The sequence below is a fragment of the Diabrotica undecimpunctata genome, chromosome 10 (assembly GCF_040954645.1).
Source record: "Diabrotica undecimpunctata isolate CICGRU chromosome 10, icDiaUnde3, whole genome shotgun sequence".
In the NCBI taxonomy this organism is placed as follows: domain Eukaryota; kingdom Metazoa; phylum Arthropoda; class Insecta; order Coleoptera; family Chrysomelidae; genus Diabrotica; species Diabrotica undecimpunctata.
This window is the reverse complement of record NC_092812.1, coordinates 45,298,261-45,321,414: the sequence shown is the minus strand read 5'-3', so window position 1 is coordinate 45,321,414 and position 23,154 is coordinate 45,298,261. Positions and strand designations below refer to the sequence as shown.

The 23,154-nt window shown below is 33.3% G+C and overlaps 2 protein-coding genes across 2 annotated transcripts in view; one reads left to right on the top strand and one right to left on the bottom strand.

The window, feature by feature from the left end:
• The window catches only part of LOC140452286 (congested-like trachea protein), a 32,396-nt gene that overhangs the window by 5,658 nt on the left and 3,584 nt on the right, over positions 1 to 23,154 (bottom strand). Inside the window, exons 2-3 of the mRNA XM_072546454.1 lie at positions 19,272 to 19,704; positions 3,440 to 3,616 (exon numbers count right to left, since the gene is read on the bottom strand). Of these exons, the coding sequence (XP_072402555.1) occupies positions 3,440 to 3,616; positions 19,272 to 19,704 (610 nt within the window). The remainder of the gene's footprint in view (positions 1 to 3,439; positions 3,617 to 19,271; positions 19,705 to 23,154) is intronic.
• Positions 7,695 to 19,204, top strand: LOC140452285 (uncharacterized). Its single transcript, XM_072546452.1, has 3 exons — positions 7,695 to 7,801; positions 9,091 to 9,240; positions 16,054 to 19,204. The coding sequence occupies exons 1-3, from the start codon at positions 7,751 to 7,753 to the stop codon at positions 18,019 to 18,021; spliced, it is 2,169 nt and encodes a 722-aa protein (XP_072402553.1). The 5' UTR covers positions 7,695 to 7,750; the 3' UTR covers positions 18,022 to 19,204.

Here is a 23,154-nt window from a genome sequence, read left to right as displayed (position 1 = left end):
AAATAACAAAGATAGTCGAAGACTTCTACAAAACCTTGTACAGTTCTCAAAGCCAGCCTATTAAATCAACAAAGGAGAACGTCAAAAGAACAAGAAAAAACGTGGAATCAGAGGAACTACTAAATATATAAGGGAGGGAATATTAAAAGGCATTTGATGGTATCGATATGGGCCATAGAACAAGCTATACAAGCTACAATAATAATTGTAGAATAGATTCGAGGTATAGGCAACTAATTCGTAATATATATGAAAACGCAACTATGATAGTACATCTTCGTAAAAATTTGATTGAATTTTGACAATGTGCCAGTTTCTTGTATAGAATTTCCAATCTTCGAAAATTTTGAATAACGCTGGGCCCATAACGGTTTCTTAATATTGTTCTGAAGCTATTTTCTTGTGGCATTTTAAATTAATTACTATTTAAATGGGAATAAGCCACAATTAAAGGTTAAAATACGTTTATTGACGTTTCAAATTTCAAAAAAAAAACAAAATTTGTTTAATTTACTTATGATAGTACAACTAGACGAAAATACAAATTTCTATCCCCATTAAGAGAGGTATTGGTCTACATAAAATATGACATCAACGTTAATGAAAAAAAGTTAAACCACCTAAGATTTAGTTAAATGTGTCGATAGCAATTAAAGTAAACTGTATACTCACGCTTAATCAAGCCATTAAGAGCGATGCTGGGAACATTTATATTCCACTATGCATCAACAATTTACTCATATAAATTACCATCTTTCTTGTACTCATTGCGTCGAGTAAGAACGATAAATATACGAAAATGGTTGCGTTTCGATTTAATCTGAGTTTCTTACCACTCCCTGACACGTGTTTCTGGGTCTTCCCGTCATCAGAGAGAGCTTGTAAGAAAACTCAAACTAAACCAGAACGCACCGACTACTCTAGTCGGTGTAGAGCTTTCTGTCTTCAGCGATAATGACTGTATCGTCGGCATAACGAATGTTATTTATATTTTCACCATTTATCTTGATCCCTTCTGTACAGTTTTCTAGTGCTTGTGTAAATAACTCTTCAGAGAATATATTAAAAAGTAATGGTGAAAGTACACAGCATTGTCTCACACCTCTTCTTATCTGTTGCGCATCCGTGCTATTTCCGTCTAATGTTACCACATCCTGTTGGTTCCAATAAAGATTTCTCACTATGTTAATATCATTTTTGTCGGGTCCTTTTCGCTTTAGACATTCCATGAGAATGTTATGTTTAACTTTGTCGCAAGCTTTCTCATAGTCTATAAATATGACGAAAAGATCTTTTTGTTGGTCCCTACATTTTTGAGCAACAGTTGTGAAACTATACAGAGCTACTACTATTCCGAAGTCATTACGAAAGCCAAACTGTCTATTACTCATATCTGCTTCGCACTTTCTGAATATTATTGCATGTATAACCTTTAAGAATGTTTTCAATAATTTGTATATGTTGTTAAAGAGGGTAGTTATTGCGATTAAATTGTCTTCATCTATAAGTTTAATCAGCTCGATGGGAACTTTATCTGGTCTGGGGGCTCTGCCAGATTTTGAGCTGTTTACAGCATGTTGGACTTCAGATTTTAATATTTTTGGAGCTTCCTCGCCATCAATTTGTGTTGGTTCCGTTCTTGTGTCCATGAAAAGATCTTCAATGTATTTAGTCCATACTTGTTTTATTTCAATTGAGTTATTAGTAGGTTTATTGTTGTTGTCAATTAATCGGTTAGGTGTGTGTTCGTGATTTTCCAGATAATTCTCTGACTTTTTTATGTAGATTATAATGATCATGTTTTTTCTGCAATCCCTCCACATGCTAGAATCTTTGATTTTGCTCCACAAAATGTTCATATTCTCAGTATTTTTCGTTTCTAATGTTAATCTTTTCATTTCTTGACGTTCATCGTTTTAACCATGACCAATGTTTTACCGGAACCAGGCCAGCGCATTTCGCTTATGTCTAATATTTCTAGGTTCAGTCTGTTCATTCAGGGAAATCTTACTCTATTTAATGTAGTGGTTTCCCGTTGCCTTATTCATCCTTATGCCGTTGAACACAGAAAGGTTCATCCGCCTTTGGGGCCAATTTCTCAACCCCAGGACAAAAAGGACAAAAAAGTGCACTACCACTTACTAACTCATCCGCCCGAAGCCGTTGGTCAGTTAGTTGGGGATTGCTTTTAGCGGCAATCAGTCGGAGGAATATATATATATATATATATATATATATATATATATATATATATATATATATATATAATAAGAAGAATATATACTGAAATCTAGACGAAGACTTGCTCCCAAAAATGATAATGATCTAAAATTATTTACGTAGAATTTAAGATCAAGCCAGGTGTCCTACAAATACTTATTGGCACTTTACAAGAGTATAATACTCATAATTAAACTTCAGGAAATAAGATGGCTGGGGAAGACAATATTTGAAAAAAGAAGAAGTATATGATATATTATAGCTGTCAACTAACAAAACACAAATTTGGGACGGATTCATAGTCAGTAACAGATATGCGCTAGTCAAGGAACCTGCACACAATGAGACTATTTCATACAGATTTAAGCTGCAGACTTTGTACGAGAGAATCTGAAACACTCAACCATATCTTGGATGAGACCTAGACACTACATTGCAGACGGCAAACACTTTTTGAAGATTACCAAGTGACTTCAAAAACATGTGGCACCCATCATCTAAACCTGTACAAGTTGGTACAGGCTTCCAGAATTCCTCTAATGGATATCATGAATGTACTTATATACTTATACTACTTATACCTCATCATCAGGCCTGAGTACATAGGTCTTTGTTTTTAACAAAAACTAAAAGATATCAGATACAAGAAATCTCTTCTATTATATTTTGAGAATCACCAAGACCCTCAAAGGACCCATTCATTCAGATATGGAAATATTTGATATTATTTTTAAATTATATGTGACGCCATAAGTAGGTAATAGGGAGGTTTTAGCTCCGCTTATAAATTGGATTAAATTGTTGCCTTTGTCAAAATTTAGTTAGTCGGGGAAAATTGTATCTTATTAAAAAAAAAATTAAGGTCATCACATACATTTAATTTACGAAAACGATTTTAAAAATATCATTTAAGGCAAGGATGATCTTCTGTTGCTGTCATTGTTTAGGAGGACATAGCTCTTCCTAAGAGGAAGATTTATAGACAATCGCGACAGATATTATCTAACTCCATTTACCAAAACAGGTTCAGAAAGGAAGAAAACATGTAATAAAAGAAGAAAATAGTATTTATGGCTATTATAAAAAGAATATTGACAGCAAGAAACATGAAAATAATGTGTGAGGTACCTAGGAAGTAGGAGTACGACAGGGTACGAACCCCTAACCTTAGATGATTATAAATGCAACAATAATTTATAAAAACTATAAAAACCTTTACCTGTTTGTAATCTGCTTTTTAAAACATCGGCGGGCATGCCAATCAACCAGTTGGATATTCCAGCTGATCCACCAGCCAGAATAGTTCCTAATATAGTGATATCCTTTGTTCCATATTCGGTAACGTAGTCCTTAATAGCTTCGTAAGTAAGGAAATACATTCCCGAAGCAGGAACATCTGTAAAAAAGTTTTAATTATATATGGATGATGTGTAAAACGAACAGTGTTCGATGTCGCACTAATCAGTACTAAAAGTATATAGTATTAGAAAAGACTTTTTGTATAGACTTTTATACTTCTTCGCGATATATTTTAAACAAGGTGCAAGAGAGAGCAGTCAATTTTCATCTACAATTCGTTTGTGTAAGAGTATCAAGGGCTACCCAAAATCCTAAAAGAAGTAGTGGGCATTTTATAAGAAGCAGAATAGAATAAAGCTAAAATTCGCCCTATTAAGGATGAGTGGCGGTGCGTGGTGAGTTGTCTATAAACTACATAAAGCTAAAAGAACGCAACAACAGCATTCAAATTCTCTGGCGTATGGAAAATTCATTCACTTCAATATGCGATAAGTTGATTATTAAATGAATATAATAAATATAAAAGACGATTATAAAATTATAAAATGAAGAAAACGATAAAATATTATGCTTGACATTTTACAGATTTTTAAATGTTGCGTTCTTTTAACTTTATTGTAGTTCGTAGACTACCACGCACCGCCACTCGTCCTTAACAGGGCGAATAAAATGTGTTAAGGTAGTACCTACTAGTATTATTAATATATTTAGTAGTAGTATTTACTAGTATAGTATATACAGAGTGGCCCAAAAGTCTGGAAACGGCCAATTATCTCGTAAATTGCTACTCATAATTGTACAAAATTTGAGGTACACCTATTTTGGGATACGGAGATTCCATATTTGATATTTGCAATGTTGCCAGATTTGCCGTTTCCCTTATATTATTAGTAACTTTGGTTTTTCAAATTCATCACCCTGTATATTCAGTCATTATTGGAATCTCCTATTCAATACGAGTTCAACCATATGTAACACTTATGATTTTATGTAGTCTGGAATTGCCTAATTGTCTCAATAAATTTTTTAATACTAACTATTTTCAACTACATACATTAAAACGTAACAAATGATAGATTACAACATTTTTTAACATAATGGTTACTTTATCAAGTGTTCAAAATGTGCTCCATTTGTGAGATGACAGTACCCTAACCGATGGTAGAATGCGTCTACCACATTTCTTCATAATTGTCTAGAAATTATTCGAGATTAATCGATAATTCGTTGTCTTAGCTCTGCTAGACTTGGTGGTTTAGTTTTGTATACTGAATTTTTCAAGTATCCCTAATAAAAATAATCTTTAGGATTGAAATCAGGTGAACGTGGAGGCCATTCAATTCTACCTCGTGTACCAATCCATCGTCCGGGAAATATCCCATCTAAATAACGCCAAACATTTACACCAAAATGAGCTGGAGCTCCAACTTGCTGAAACCATATCTGATTAAAATTGGCCCCAAACAAGTTTCTCAGTGTAGGTACAATTTCATTTCTAAGTAACATTTCGTAACTATCTGATGTTAAATTTCCTTCGATAAAAAATGACCTAATTAACTGAGTACCTACTATACTTGACCATACATTTAATTTTTGTTGTTTTTGAGTATAGTTTTCACGCATCTAGTGTGGAATTACGTCACTTTAGTACCTTAAATTGTGTCGATTTACACATGATACACGGATACACACATGCCAGTAAATTGAGAAAGTAGCTGGCATGCCAGTTGCTAGCATAAGCCAGTAACTGGCAAGCACTTGCCTATCGAGTGGTTTTCATAAGTACTTGTATTGTAATTAATAATGTATTCGGAATGAATTAAACAAGCAAATATTGCTGATTACCACGGATATTGTTAGAAATTTAATAATGAATCCGAAGCGGAACTCAAAAATGAGAAAAATTTGGGATTTGGGTATGTAAGCATTGCTAATAACCCTTGTGGTTGAAGCAGTTTCAAACAAAAAAAAATGATTTAAGTTTTAGATATTCCAAATATATGTATATTGACATTGTTTTACAGGCGTTATACTGACATCATTAAGACAAACAATAAGGTCGGTACAATTGTTAAGAGGCCATATTAACCGGCTTCATTAAACTGTAAATGGGACATTCAAATAGTAAATGTTCAAGAGTTTTCAACTTGTTTGTGTTATAAATAGGACAAATTTTAGATGGTCGAATATGATACGTTATCCCATTATAGGTGAATTTTAACACATAGCGATTAGATGTTCTAAGTCGCGCCACGGTACAAATGTATTTTATGGGAATTTGAAATTCTAAATATTGTTGTAGTGTGGTATCTACAGTTAAATGTTTGTAAGCAGTTGAGCATGTTGATAGAGAAACTACTTGCTGCATGTCTTCTTGATGAAGCATATCCATATATTTTTTAACGTGCTTTTCTTGTATTTTAACAGCCAATTAGAAATGTTTATCTCCAAAGACAATTCATAGACTAATATTTGAAAATATAGCTTAATCTGTGAGACCCAGTTGTATCTGTTCTTATTTACTGAATTATTTACTGAAGTAAGTTGAAGCTTGAAGTTGAAGTCTTAAATCATGCATTTGCGATAGTTTGGATAGTTTGAGGAGCCAATTAAAGTAAGCTTGAGAATAGTGAAACAAATTGTGACTCTTCCTGTTTCCAATCTAACAGCATTTCGGCCACTGGAAACCGTATGAGCTTGTCGTTGATGTGAAGGCTTAAGGGAGCTCCCACCCTTCAGCCGAAATGCTGGGGTGGGACTCTGGACCAAGAAACGGCTCGACCCTACTGGCGATGGCATGTAAGATACTGGAGCTATCAGTATCACGAACGGTACCCTTGGGGAACAGGTCGAAACCCCATTGTATATAGCCTTACTCTTGCAAGCGTGGCTCTGCAGGAGCGGGCCACCTATTCCCTAGCTACTCGTGGGAATTAAATGTACACGAAACAACAAAAAAGCTACCAAGAGAAGAGGGAGTCAGGGACCACTGACTCAGACTCTTCACCAATACAGATCAGGGGAAAACCAGTAACCACTGACTTAAGACTCTTCGGCTTCAATACTTAGGGAGATGAAACCCATTGATTCTGATGGTAAACAAAAAGCAGAGGGAAGCCAGGGCTCTGCACCATTATCGAAGGGGATTATCAAAATGGAACTTAATACAAAAAGACTTTCGGGAGCTCAGAGGAGGAAGCTGACCAAGGAGAGAAAAACGACAGAAGAGACTTGGAAGAATGAAAATCCTCACAAGAAGAAAACCAAGACTACCGAGAGCAAGATATGCTTAAGAAACAAGAGGAGAGCAGGAGCATTGGGGATAATAGATACCGCTCTGAGTCACGGACTCCTAAAAGTGACAAGAACAAAGCCAAGAAGCGTAAAATCATCTCAAAAGGGGTGAGTAATAAGTCTAATGTCATCCGTACAGAAGACATTAGAGAAACTAGTCGACAGGTATATTAGGGATGAAACAGGGATAAAAAATTTTGACAAAACATCGAAAAATCTTTATTTTCAGCTTTACCGACATCTTCCAAATAAAATACCACATACAATCTCTAATTATACTTCACGATTAAAATTGGATCACGTCTGTTAACCGGTATACCTTGATAAATTAGGGATATTTAACTCCCGGTTATGTGACTGTGATATGTCCATAGTTGATATTAATCAAATGATTCTGGATATAAAAAATGGCACGGCTATCTCTAAGCTATATTATGCTTCTGTCAATATCTTCACCAAATTCTGAAGTTAATTTTACCATCTTTTCAGTTCTACAGTGATGTTCTGATGATATATTTTGCATATACGTTAAACAAAATAGAACAGAACATACATTCATGACTAATGCCCTTTTATATATTAATATCCTTTGAATTTCCTGACTCCTGTTTAGGATAATATACGTAGAAATCGCGATGTAGCAAAGTTAAAAACAACAAAAACAACAAAAACAGTCATATTCAAAAAATATAAATAAATTTACTTCGGGCAAGTAAATAATTATTTAGACACCCTGTACATGTATATTTTATTCAATATTTCTTTTTTATTTACAATTTATATGCAAGGGAAAGAAATCGTACCTGATTTTGGGAACATCTTTATATATGGACAATTTAGAACAGATAAATTTTTCATTTATCAGGAAGCGAGTGGGGGTGAACATCCTGCTATTATCATAAATGGTATAGATGAAATTCTCTGCAGTTTCAGAAAAATGTTTAAATATGTGGCTCTGTTGATTGTAATTTTAAGCTACACCGAAAATGTAAGTAATAGTTTATTCACAAAAAAGTTTTTAAAATTTATATAGAAGTAAAGTACCGAAATCAGGATGTTCATGTATATTATTCCCGTGTTTGTTTCCATTCTGCTCAATTAGGGCACAATATTAATTATATTTTTGATGTTTCTTGACAATTTTTCCATTGATTTTTATTATAGGCAATTTGGTCGATACCTATTTCTACTTTTTTCAAATATCTTGTTGGATATAATTAAAAATTCAGATCGGACGCTGTTTTTTTTCTACAAATTACGTTGCTTTATTACAATGAAAACAAAATAAATTAATTCTGCTCATAATTTAATCTTATTTTGTTCTTCTATCAACAATTTGGAGATATTATTATACATTTTAAAGTAAAATATTTATTCATCGTAAATCATGAGGAAAAACAAAAAAAAATACACGATGCACTGCAACGCAATTTCTATCGCCTTGTAGTTCGTTTTATATTTTTTCTTTGTTTAGCTGTATAAATCTTTCACAGTTATTAATCAATTTTAAACTCTATTTTCATTCTTTTATGCATTTTGGATGTGCATCTGAAATATATCATCTTCAAAAACTCTTCTAAACTCTTCAAAACACTCTTGTGACATTTTTTATTATTCATTAAATTCTACATTTCAGTTCATTCAATTGAAACGATTTGCTTATTTTGTGAAAAAATGTGAGTCGTACTAATGTTGGTAGTACTTCTCTGGACACTTTTTAAGTTCTGTATTTTCTCCTTGTTTAATTTTTTTCAATCTTTCACTTTTTTCCTTTAGTTTGTAATAATTTTGTAGTACTCCGACTACTAGGTTTACTATCTTTCGTAGTACCACTTTTTAATTCATCATTTTATATCCAATTAATCTTTACACAAGCTTCTAATATCCCTAATACTTTTGACATTCAAAGGTTGTCAAATATATGTATCAAAACAGCATTTTTCTGTTGAAGACTTCACGTGCAATTTCAATTAATGAACGAATGAAGCTAAACTAGAAATTTATTATACTACCCCTTTGTGTGTTTACAAACGAAATGTTCAAATTTTGACAAAAGTATTGAGCTCTTTTGCTCTATATCTAGTTTGTAACATTATGTCAACTTATTAAAAGTCTAGATATACATATTGATAAGTTCAACCCTTAAAAAAAAGGAAAAATATATGAACTGTTTCAGCTACGTGACACAAAATATGTATGTGATAGGTTAAATTAACAAACAAACAATGTCAATTTACGATCAGCTGAAGATTTTTAAAATTTTATGCATTTTTACAGATAGCAGCATCATGGGACCAAGACATAAACTGTCCCTCAATATGCACATGCCACTTGGAACATCTAACAGAAACAGCGATATCCAGATTTATGCAGAAACACAAGGAGAAACCGATACCTGGAGAAATAGGGACAATGGAAAATAACGATGTAAGTGACTTTTTACTAATTAATTCAATATTTATTTGTGTCTATTAAAATTGTTATCAATTATTAAATAATGTATGTCAAGTATAGAGATAAAAGGTTTATATAGCCATTGATTATAAAAAATAAGATATTCAATCACTAAGGAATGTAAACAATTGGACAAATTCGTAAATATTACTAAAATGATCCCCTTTTATCATTTTGCCGTATGCTGTAGTGTATTATAAATTGTTAGCCCATTTTTAGAAGTTTTTTTGGTTTTCATAATTCTTTCCAGTAATTATTTGCTTCATCGTATATTTAGTGTGTGGTCATCTTAACTGATTTAAATTAAAATCATATATAAAAATGGAATTTGCCACTGTTTTTTTTTTTTCAAAACCTGTTTTGTTTGTCAGCAATACGGAATTTAATAGGTTTTTCTTCTATAATTTTTCATTATTATTCTTGTACACAAGGCGAAAAGCTCGGGTTCGTTCGGAAAAATATTCCCATGAGAATTTTTTGCATAGTCACTTTCGTAAGATATCCCAAAATAAGGTTCAAGAGGTGGCCCAGGCGTTAAAATTTTTTTAAACAATTTTTCTTAAACAAATTGTAACAAATAATTTTTTCGGTCCTCAATTTTTTTTTATTTTTTGGATCATTCTAAACAGAATAAGTTTGTTGTAGTTTTCTTGTAAACTTGACCTTTATCGAATTATAAGTAATTTAAAACTGAGAAAAACTCAAAATTACGATGTTCAAGGCTCAAAAACGCAAGTAAAAAACAATATTTTGAATTTACCAAGAACCTAATTTCAATATCAGACTATTTCTCTCATTTCTTATTTTACCATTTTCCAATAAGTATTTTGGGCCTATTTCATTTTAAAACATTGTTTTTCATTCAAACATTCATTTTTTTCGAATCCTGAGAAAACTAATAAATATTTAAAAAAAAATTAAATGCAGAATGAAAGATTGCATTATTACCGAGGGCCGAAAGTCTCTTAGAATAAACAAAAAGTTTTTTTAATGAGATATTTGAAATTAAAAATCACACAAAATTTTCTCATTTTTTTCACCCCTGTTACTTATTAAAATAAACATTATAGAAGTTTTAGGGACTTTCGGCTCTCGGTAATAATGTAATCTTTCATTCTGCGTTTAAATTTTTTAAAAATACTTATTAGTTTTCTCAGGATTCGAAAAAAATGAATGCATTATGACAGGACGGACGCTCGGGCTGCGGCGTGTATAAGAGAGAGACAAGATCTAGGGCACAATTTTTCTCTGGTTTAAATTCCCATTGTACAAATGAGCGCCCAACGTTTTTGGAAGTAATATTCCATCATCAGTGCTATGTGGATGTACATGTTTGAGCCACTAAATACATGGGTAAAATCCCTTTAAATGTTGTTAAATTAAATTTGGGTTACATTATTTAACTTTATAAACTAAGATGTTTAAGTTACAACAGGAATAGATAACATGGCAACGTAAGACTCCATTGGAGGTTGCTAGTCCTGAGACAAAGTGTCTACGAGGACTTATTGATAGCAACTCCAACCATAAAAAACAGAAAATTGGCTTACTTCGGCCACATCATGCGTAATGATAAATACCGGCTTCTACAGGGCAAGATTAAGGGTAAGAGAGGCCCTGACGTAGACGTATATCCGTCTACGTAATTTTTAAAGGTTTATTAGTTATTTATGCACCAAGGGTTTTTATAAGATGATTACGCCCGGAGAGCAACATAATCCAACCAGACGACCTCTGGACCGACGGATAAATGTTGCTCATTGGTCATAATCATCCGGTAACACTAGTGTTTTATATAAAAACTAAAATTGAGACGTTTTCACTTCACATAATATAAAAACTAAAATTGAGACGTTTTTACTTTTTATTTTACTGCATATTTTGTATGTGCCAATGGTGATACTGGATGATTATGCTCATTGACCAACATCCAGCCCTCATGCCAGAGGACCTTCTGGCTAGATTATGTTGCTCTCCTGGCGTAATCATCTTAATAACAGCCTTGGTGCATAAATAACTATTAAACCATTGTTTTTAATTGATAATGAAGCGCGTATGGCAGTGCGGACACTCATTTGTACAATGAGAATTTAAACCAGCAAACATTTGTGCCCTAGATTTTGTTTCTCTCTCTTATACACGCCGAACCCGAGCGCCCGTCCTGTCATAAGCGCTTCATTAACAATTAAAAAACAATATTTTAAAATGAAATAGACCCAAAATACTTATCGAGAAATGATAGAACACGGTTTGAAAATGAATTAAGGTCTGTAGGTGAATTAAAAAATAATGTTTTTTACTTGTATTTTTTAGCCTTCAAAATCTTAATTTTGAGAGAAAGTTTAGAGAAAAACTATAAGAGACCTATTTTGTTCAAAATGATCCAAAAAATTCAAAAAAAAAAAATATTCGCTGGGGCCGAAAAAATTTATTGTTACAATTTGTTTTGAAAAAAAAAAACGGTTTTTTTTATTGTTTTTATTGAAAAAGCAGAAAACAAACCAAATTGTTGATAAAACAGTGGAATTGCAATGACTAATATCGTGTATTGCCTCCCCTTGCTCTAATAACCTCTTGCAGACGACGGGGCATACTCTCAATTTTTCCCCGGATTACATGTTGTGGTATGTTATTCCACTCTCTCACTAACAGATCTTTAAGCTCCTGTGCGTTGTTAGGAGGTGGTGTATGGGTTTGAATACGTTTCTTCAAATCGTCCCAGAGATGTTCGATGGGATTCAGGTCCGGAGACCTAGCTGGCCAGGGTAACCTCGTAATTCCAACCTCGTCCAAGTATTGCATACTGATCTTGGCAACGTGCGGTCGCGCGTTGTCCTGCATAAAAACGACGTCTTCTCCAAGCCCTGCCATGGTGGGCATAACATGTTCTTCCAGAATCTCCGTAATGTACCTTCCTGCAGTTAAGGACCCATTTTCGATGAAGGTTAAATCTGTGCGGAGATCGGAAGATACACCACCCCAAACCATGACCGAGCCTCCACCAAATGGCATTCTTGGAGCAATGCAAGCTTGTGAAAATCGTTCACCGGTTCTCCTCCAAACTCTTACACGTCCATGGGATGCAGTTAGGCAGAAATGGGATTCATTTGAGAATAACACTTTGCTCCAATCATTAATTCCCCAATGCGCGTATTGTTGAGCAAAAGCTAGTCGTGCAACTCGATGCGTCCGGCGAAGTGGCGGTCCTGTAACCATTACCCGAGAAGATAGTCCAGAAGAACGAAGTCTTCTCCTGACTGTTGCAACGCTAACATTGCAATTTCGTACTTCCTGTAGACGATTTCGATGCATAACCGCAGTTGAGGTCCGGTTTCGTAAAGCCTGACACATAAGGAAACGGTCATCTCGTGCCGTGGTCGTTCTTCTTCGTCCAGAGCCAGGTCGTCTGGTTAGCAAACCCGTCTCCTGAAAGCGTTGAAGCACTCGTTGAACCGTAGAAAGGCTTACGCCAACAGTTCTTGCGACTTGCCGTTGAGTATGACCGTCTTTCACAAGCGCAACAATGCGTGCCGTTTCAACAACAGTCAAAGGCATTTTTGGCAAAAAATAAACAATAATAAACACTAATATTGGCACTAATACACACTAATGGTGGCAATAATAAACGTTTGTTGCGTTTGAACAGAAAGTCGAAGCACAAATGAGACATTTAAAACAAGCGACGTATATTTTTCCGCAAAATCGGCATTATTGGAATTCTTTGTTACAAAGGAAACCGCTAAGCCCGCAACAATTCTCAGAAACATGCATTAGTTTGTATTCGTGTTATTATTATTTACGATAAAGCTCGTTAAAAATGAAATAACGGTGTTTTCAAGGTGACCCGGATTTTATGATCGCGAGTGTACATGCATCACAAAACATAAATGCGTCCACACACCATATGGTAATTTATTCTTACTAGAACCAGTAAATTAGCAAATAAAAACCCTTTTTCGTGACGTTCTTAATGGCACTTTATGTGACACTCTTCGTGAACGGCTTATTTTAAAAGCTAAATCATTTAATGATTAAAAAATTGATGTTAATTATTGTAATATAGATTTCAAACAGTACTGTGAAAAAGCTTATAAACATTTAAAATAACCCGAGTTAGCATTTCTTTTATTTCTCGATTTTACTATTTTTAAAACTGAACGCATAAATTCAAAAAAAAAGTCGCGATGCCTCCTAAGGCAAAAAAAAAACAAAAAAGAAAAGTCGCAATGCCTCTGGTTCTAATAAACAAAAAACGATGTTTTTTTTTTAATTTTGGGTACTCCGTTGCAGAGATTATAAAAATTCAGTTAGGTAATTTAAAATTTAAACAATTTAAAATAAATATTTCTTTTGCAAAGTTTTACTTGTCTCTAAGAAAAAACGTCAATTTTCATGGATTAAAACCGGACATATAGCCACTTTTAGAAATTTGAATTTATGAATTCAGTTTTTGAAATAGTAAAATCGTTTCGCTTTTAACCCTTTATCTTTGGCGCTTCATTCATTTTTACATGAATAATTTTAATTGTTTTTGTCCAAACTTGAACTTTTAACCATTCAAATGGTTCTTTTTAAATAGTTTATTGTGAACTATAAACAAAGCTCCAGTGAATTTTTGAAAAAAGGGCTAACTCGGCTTTTAAAGGTCGTAGGACATTGTTTTTTTTTGGAATTTGTATAAAAATTCCAATATAACCAATACAAACAAATTAATTATTTTAAATATTTTATTATGATATATATATACATATAATTTTACAATAGTTAGCATAAACTTTTTACCGTTATATAATTTAATTTGATAGAGTAAGCGTTTTTAGTATTCAGTCTAGGTATAGTTGTATACAGGATCGGACTTATATACTGATACATTTTATCAAAATTACGGCAATCCCACAAAGTAAAAGAAAAACACATTATAAGTAATACTTTTATATTAAAATATATATTTAACATAGTGAAAAAACACAAAAAAAAAATAATTTTAAACTTAACTATCGTCTACATTTAAATCGGTATCACTATCATCGCTATCGTTTAAATCTATAACTACTCTATTTATAATGTTTTGTAACTCAAAGTATTTTTCTTCTAGTTTTTTGGCATACTCTATACATTTTTTCCAATTATCTGCTGTAATATTATTATATTCTTTTTCTTCTTCTCGTAGCACTACAACCCGGGGTGGGTTTTGGCTGACTGCCCAACTTGCTTCCATCTTGAACGGTCGTTCATAATAGTTGGGTCAGTGGGTAGCCCCATTGTTCTTAGATCTAACCGTATATTGTCTCTCCATCACTTTCGTGGATGTCCTAAGGGCCTTCTTCCTGTGGGGGCTTACTCCCATATTAACTTGGCAAGGCGGTAATTACGGAGTCTATGGACATGGCCAGCCCCTCTTAGACGTTGGGATTTAATCTCTTGGACTATATCGCTCGCTCTATACATCTGCTTGACCTCAGCATTTGTTCTCATTCGGTATTGGTTGCTATTAATGTCGTGATAAGGCCCAAAGATTCTTCTGACGATTTTCCTCTCAAAACATTTAAGTTTTCTTTCAGTTTCTTTAGTCAGAGTCCACGTCTCACACCCATACATTAGCACCGGTCTAATCACCGTTTTATTTATTCTTATCTTTGATGTTCGTGTTAGGCTTTTAGATTTAATAGTATTGTGGAGGCTGTACATACATCTGTTTGCTGCCTGAATTCTTCCTTTAATCTCTTCGGCGATATCGTTATCTGCAGTGATTGTTGCTCCGAGATATTTAAAACTCTCCACTCTTTCAAAGTTATATGGGTCTATTGTAATATTTTGCTCTATTCTATCTCGTCTCTTTTGTCTGTTGGTGCACATGTATTTGGTTTTCTCTCCTTTGGCCTTAAACCAGTTTTCTTGGCTCTACCTCCAATTTATTAAAAGTCTCCTTCACATTGGTGATTGTGTTTCCCACAATGTCAATGTCATCTGCGTATGCTAGTAGTAATTTTGGTCCATTTACTGTCCGTAATTCTGTTTAAAGTTGTGCTGCTCTTACTACTTTCTCCAGGATGATATTAAAGAGGAGAGGTGACAGCGCATCTCCTTGTTTCAGGCCACTGCTTATTTCGATTCTGAGAGTTTGTCACCTATACGTACTCTGGATCTACAGCTATTCACACATTCAAATTTTAATTATAGTATACTTACTTAGTATACCCCAATAAATTATTTCACTGCACAAAATATTTTCAAAAATTATTGTCTATAAAAGTCACTAAATTAACAAATAACAAAAATAAAAACTATAATAATTAATTAAAACAGAAACAAATTTTACTGCCCTATTAAAATATTTGGAGTAGACTGAACGAAGAACTCCCAAACAATGAAATTTAAGGGCTGAAACTTTTACGATGATTAGTAAAACTTATTTCAGACGTAAACTTGTGTTATGCGTCGATATGACTCGGCTCTTTAGAATCCATTACCTCTACCAAACTTACAATTTTGTACGTTATGTTTAAAATAGACAAAAATGTAAATATTAATTGAAATAACTGACAATGAGAAATTTTATGTCGATTGGAGGAACGTAATACTGCAACATTTGAGACAAGAATATTTCAAATAATTTTCTTTATAATTATTATTCAGTTCATAATTATCGTTCAGTAATTATCATCATAAGTTCTTCACTGGTTTATGAAGTGAATGACTCAGATAAATTTTTTTTTCAAATTCAAATTGATGCTCTATAGTAGAGCGTTATCTAGCGCCTCTTTAAGATTCTCTATATTGTTGTAGGTTTTATCTGAAGACACATTAGATACTGTTGAACTGTTAGAAGAACATGGGCCGACAATTATCCGTTCAGCAATCTGCATCTTACAAACCGAAACAAATCCTCCGGACCTAATATCAGATCTTCCCGATAACATTGAAAGCTTAACCATCATCCAAGGGTATGAATCTGGCAACAAAACTATCAAAATGAGTTTTATGAAGAAGTTTACACAGCTGATGACCCTAGAACTGGTAGGACCTAACCTTCAAAATCGCCCTCTTAATAGTTATTTAATTTGTGAAATAGACGCTGCTATTGACAATTTGAAGTACTTAAATTTAGAGAGAGTTTTGATAAGAAATTCTAAAGAGCAAATAATGAAATTTTTAAAACAGGTAAATGAGGAGAATATTACGTTTGAATATCCTCAAAAGTTTGAACTAAATAATCATGTCATTACGTTAGTTAAAAAGACCACAAATGATGAAATAGTTCCTTACGATGTTTTTATAAAAGAGAGGGAAGCTACGGGGGAAACCCCAATATTTATGGGCTTTAAAAAATTATTGTTATTAAGAATTAACAACTGTGATTTAAATCATATCAATTGGGAAATGTTTGACGGCCTTCACGACTTACAGTATCTTTTATTAGAAAAAAATAACTTAAAAGTAATTCCTCCGTTTGCATTCCATGGAACTCCTAATTTAAAAACATTATCACTAGCTCATAATAATCTTTTAGATATACAGATCACAGATTTAGCCGGCCTTCTGCAATTAGAGTATATAGATCTCAGCTACAACAACTTTACCCAACTTTCTGAGCTATCTTTTCCTCCTTTTCCTAATTTAAAACTCGCCAATTTTGCTAACAATCCGATAAATACCATTTTCTCGAATACATTCGAAGTTATGAACACCACAAATTCGTTAATCATAGGTAGTGAATTAATAGCGCTTACTTTGGTGACGAATTCTCTATTAGGTTTAGAGGAGTTGCAAAAGCTTACTTTAAATAACTTACAACTTTCTGTGTTAAAAAGAGACCTCTTCAGTGGAATGCCAAAGCTAAACGAACTTATATTAACTGGGAATATAACAAGAATTGAGTATGATGCATTTTTAGAGATAAAACAAATTAAAACACTGGTATTAAGTAATTGTCAAATAGTTAATATATCTATGGATGGTTTCATGGGTCTGAGTGCTTTACAATACTTAGATTTGTCACAAAATTTATTGGAAATGGTTCCTCCTGGAACTTTCGATCACTTATTGAATATAAAAGAGTTGTATTTAAATGGAAATCGATTTAAACAACTGCCTAGAGACATTTTTTCAAGAATACATCCAAAACTGTTGAGGCTGAACGAAAATCCTTGGCACTGCTCTTGCGATATGAGTGAATGGAAGCCTATGATAGTAAACAAAGTGAAGCAGGGAATTTTGAAACCATGTGAGTACAGCAACGATAAAGGAATATCGTGTACTAAAGACAATATGTTCACTTATAAATATATTTATGAAAATAAAATAGCCCCTAAATGCTCACAACCTGAACAGTTTCTAAATTGGAATGTTTTTCACGCAATGAGACGCATTTTGAAGTGCACAGATTACCGGCCTAAACTAAGAAAACGGTTTAGAAATTCCACAGTCGCATCTCAAAACTTTACCGATATGATCACCGCTACCCCCACCCCCTTTGTCAATTTAACTAAACTTGAAAAACTTAGGTACAAACTCAAAAAACATAACATTCTTAAGCATAAGAGTCCATTGCATATGTCTCAAAAATCTATTGAAATTAATGAAAGCAACGATAGCCTCGGAGGAAATGACAACAGCAATTATGAAAGCAATAATGAAATTACCAACTCAATTGAGTCAATCGAAATACACAGAAAACCATTAAGAAGAAGAAAAATGAAAAAGCGATTCAGAAAACTAAGACAAAAACATAATGATATTAGTAATGATATTTAATGTTTTATTATTTTAATATATACATGTATTTATCTGATCCTATTTTCTATCATAGTTTATTGTGAGTCCTACATAATGTAGATATATATATATATATATATATATATATATATATATATATATATATATATATATATATATATATATATCCTTTTGGATAGAATTATTTACACCTGGAAGAAGCTACTGTAGCATTTTTGTAACTACTAGCTGATTCCTATTTAGTGAAATACACTTCAAGAAACTTAAAGAACAAAAAGTGACCAAAGCGGAAGCTCTTGTCTCATTTGAATGATTTGTTAAAGAAGTGGTGTATTTCTAGGAAGTTGGGCATTTTTCCTTTATTTTTATTATTATTGGCACAGAAATGAGCAATTTTTATAAAAAACACTTGTTTCTAAACTAAACTACATGGTTTCTAATTTAGACAATCTGTATTTATAAATTTAAAATGTACACTTTTATGACCAGTGCTATGTAATAATACTTTGTTTTCCGAATGGTGTCTATGGTTTCTGCCTGACGTTTCTTCTGTGACTGCAGTAAAATTTATCAAAGATGATATGATAATGGTCGGAGCTGTCTTCCGGAAATTTAAGGAAATAATTCCAGGCCAGTGTATATAGACCAGGAAAACAATATATTACATACTTTAAACTATTTGGTGGGGCCCTAATGTATTTATACAACATATATTAATAAAAACTAATAATATGAAACAACATAGATTGGATATACTTACTATAGTGCACACTACAGACTAAAATGAAACATTTTATCTGTTTTTAAAAATCCTACACAAATTTTTATACATAGATTCTTATTGTCGATTTTGGTATTTGTTATGTTAGCAGCATGGAATACTGATACTTTATAATTATTTTAACATAATTAAGAATGTGTTGTTGGAAGATGTAAATTAATTAAACAGCACAAGAATGGGCTCAAAATCTACCAATATCTATGTACATCATGTATACAAAAATGTATGAAACTTCCACTCTACAAAATGTATGTTATATATCACCTTCAAATAGTAAATTTTAAGCCTATTCTCTTACTGTTAATTTGGTAATGTAAACAACTGTTTTCTTCTCAATGTTTCATGATATAATTAAATTAAATCTAGTTTGTAACATTATTTTTATAATAAAAATGCTGAAGTAGGTACATACATTTTATTTAAACAAATTTTTTTATGTTCAATATATTAGTTATAATTTAATTATATAAATATACAACAGACTTACCTCTTAGCAGTGTTGCACCTGCTCCTCTGTAGATACTGGATATCCCTCCTTGCTTGTAAAGTTTCTTAACTACATCAACAGGCCCATTATAAACCTTTGGTGCATTTGCCCCCTGTTGAATTTGCAGCAAACACTTTATTCTCTCCCCTGGAGCCATAATTAAAGTAGTGAAAATACCAGAAAAGGCTCCAGCAAGTCCCATTTCTGTGTATGTAAGGCGACCACCATCTGATGGTCCAAAAACTTTCTTTCCTACACCATAACCCATAAAGGAAATGGCAAAGATAGGAGCTACACCGACCAAGGGAGCACCCATTCCCTTGTATAGCCCCCTAACACCTTCATGTCGTACAGTCTTTTGTAGGCAGTCCCATGTTCCTGAGTATAAGGGTGATTGTCCAGCTTGTGGTATTGGCATAGTCTGTAACCTCACCTGTAAAAAGAAGGTAAATGTATTAATAATACTAAATCATATATGAGTTAGATGTTTGGTTATACACCTAAAGAGTGCAAATCTGACAAAAATATATGCTCAAAGTAATTACTATTTAAATGGGAATAAGCCACAATTAAAGGTTAAAATACATAAGTTTATTGACGTTTCAATTTCCACCTAGGAAATCGTTCTCAAAATACAAACATTCACTAATGTTTGTATTTTAAGAAAGAAAAAAACGAAAAGAAAAAATTTTACGGAAAGAAAAAAGAAAAAACTTTATGGTAAAGCTAGTATAGCCATAGCTATATCTCGGCAAGGAAAATGGGTACAGAGCTCATCTCGGTGAAATATTTTATTGCTAATTAATTGCTGTTGATTGGTATATTAACCAATCCCCAACAACTACCCTATCATCCCCTAGCTCAAAACACCCCCAGGAAAAACCGAGATATTGGCCAAAAAGTGAACTGCAAGAAATTGATTGCTAATTTATTGCTGAAGTTTTACTCCAAGAAACAATTTATAGCTGCAACTGTTTCAGAGAAACAATGATTATGGTAACTTTACGGTAAAGCTATCATAAGGCTACAGAGCCGATCTTGGCAGCATATTTGATTCTATTTTGCCGAGAAAATCCTAAAGATTGACTAGATGAGGCGTAAACAAGCTGGGCGCTAGCATACCATCATACCATATCAGTATGTTAGTGCGGGAGGACACTGAACTATACACACAGCTGAGTTTCGCGCTACTGTGACTGCAGCCTAACATAACATCCAAGTTTTGACATGACATGGATTAGCAGAGTGAATGCTGTCGTAAGAAACGTAGTGAGTGCTGGGAGAAATGGATAAAAATATTACACAAAATGTAGTGTGCGGATTTATTTATAAATTTCTTAAAATCTATACCCACGGTGTCGGTGTGGGGTTATTTGTCAAGTCCAGACATGATCAAGTTGTGGCGAGTCGTAGCCGATTAAAAGTTAAAAAAATTATTCGGACTCGGTTTCTTTGCACAAGCTTATCAAAAATTAGTCCCTAACAGGATTAAATCCGCAAGAAACCACGGGCCACCTTGGTCGAGATTTTTTTAATCCATTTTTTCATACAAATTTCAAAAATTAACTTTTTCGCCCGGGACAAAAGTTTTTGGGAGATCCTGAACAAAAAAGGTCCGTACTAACTTTTCTCAAAGTTGATTGTTGTCCAGTTATAATAAGTTAGAATTTTGGAAAAACGCGAATATCCGCAATTTTCAAAGCTCTGAAACTCAGTAAAAAATCATTTTTGAAGTTAAAAAGTACTTAAAGTAAAGTTTAAATATTGTAACGAAATAGCCCATCTCCGATGCGTGGTACGTGTCACAGTTCTTAGAAGTATGGATCTAGAATATTCGATCGTTGGCATTCTCGATTCGCTTTCGACGGGAAGGATAGAGGTAGATTACTCCAGAATATTCTAGTACATAATAACTTGTATATATAACCACTGCTTTTATGAGTTTTAATTAGTTGTTAAGATACTATCGTACTGTAAACTTATAAATAAATCTATTTACATAAATTAGAACCGCTCGTTTTATTTAAAAACGGTACAATATTCATGTAAAAGATTCTAATATGTTTTTCAAAATTATTTTATATGTGCAGGCAGGGGGGCACGTGCCCCATGCGGCAGATTTCAGGGGACTGCCAAATGTTGAAAAGTTATTCTATTTTTTTTTTTAATAATAATACCACAATTATATTGCTTAATTTTATTTGATTTTGTTACACAATTCATAAACTTAATTAAACTGACACTGTATACCAAGTTATTTTCCTCATTATAAGACACGATACAAGAATTAACGTAATTTGTTGGTCTGGAGTGAGTATTATCCTGTTACGTCAACTACTGATACGAATTAATAGCCTGAGTGCTCGGCAACGGGATTGGGGCCTCAAAAACAGTGTGGGATGCGCAAACATTTCATCTATTTCGCCCCCTTTCTCCCCTATGGTTCCAGTAAACCGTCAACTAAACAGATTCCTGCAGTCATTAGAGAGTTTTTGTGGCAAATACGTATACGTAACGTATCTTTTTGACATATAAGCATGCGCATTAATGGTTGAACTAACGTATCTAGATACGTAAGTATTACCTAACGTAACGGGTTCGTACATTTGTGGTTAAGTTTATTTGTTTTGATTTTTATAAATAATGGAAAGCAGTAGAAAACGACTTCACTTCAGCAATGAAGATGATTTGTTCTTGTTGAAGGAAGTCGTAGGCCAGAACCCTTACGATCATCCAGAAAGGTGGAATTTAATCCAAAAGCGAAAAAGATTTGTACATTGTATATTAGACATGGTATCTAAATTAAAGCGGCCGTATAGTCGTGCAAGATGTGGAGAAGAAGCGCATTTTCTATGTCCTCGTCTTCTTCATCATCAATAAAGGCACCTACATTTACTATTGCGTCCATCTCCAAAATTAAAAATTGTTCAAAAAAATATTTCTTATTTATTTTGAATATCAAAAGTAGGGTTAAGTGACAAGGGCAAGACTGGCACTGACAACTTATTAGTTAATCACTAATTCGATGAGGGCAACACCATCGTTACGTTACGTGCAGAACTTTCAATTTAACGTTTATCTTCTTCGTTAGTTCTTTACGTATAGGGAAATACGTTACGTTGGGTAGTTACAAAAACTCCCTATTGTTGTCGTTATCGACGGCTACACATGTATAACCTGTAGACATTGTTGTCTGCGTGTTTTGATACGAACCGACAGTTGTTTTATTTTATTTACATTTAGTAATTAGGTAGTTTTCGAAGTTGTTATTGATTTTGGTTCGTGTTATAGTTTTATTGTAACCGTTTGGTAGCGTTTAGAAAACGGTATTGTACACTTTAAACTGCGTTTTTATTGGTTACCAAATTATAGATGGCAGGAAACGACTCAGTGGAGCCGAGTATAGAAACTTTTCCAAAGAAAAAAGAAAGAAATAAAGCGATATGCTGCCACAAACACAAAAATTAGAAGCACTTTTTAAAAAACCTAATGTTAGTGAAGTTGGAGGCTCAAAAGAACGGGTGTCTTATTTAGAGGTATAGAACTTTGAATTATGATAAAACAAAGACAATTTTTAATTCCGTAAAATAGTTTCGAAACACAATTCAGATTATCTGCCTTAATCTGAGCCTTCTAAAAATTGCAAGGCATAGCAGACGTTGATAAAGATGTTAATAGAGACATGGGGAATCTAAAATTTGCATTCCACGACATGTCTCCTCAACTAAGCAGAAATCATTAGCGAATTGGTTTCTTGTACTCATACAGAGTAGATCCGAATAAAATGAAAAAGACAGTCAAGATTTCATTTCACGTACAAAGCGTCTATGTATCTGTTTATACGTATTTCGCTTTAATAAAGCTCATCAGAACAGCTATTCAT

Bases quoted from the DNA above. Each gene is read 5' to 3' on its own strand.
- LOC140452285 (XM_072546452.1), top strand. From the start codon at position 7,751: ATGTTTAAATATGTGGCTCTGTTGATTGTAATTTTAAGCTACACCGAA. The intron at 7,802-9,090 runs GTAAGTAATAGT...GCATTTTTACAG, and splicing joins TTTTAAGCTACACCGAAAAT to ATAGCAGCATCATGGGACCA. The intron at 9,241-16,053 runs GTAAGTGACTTT...ATATTGTTGTAG, and splicing joins GGACAATGGAAAATAACGAT to GTTTTATCTGAAGACACATT.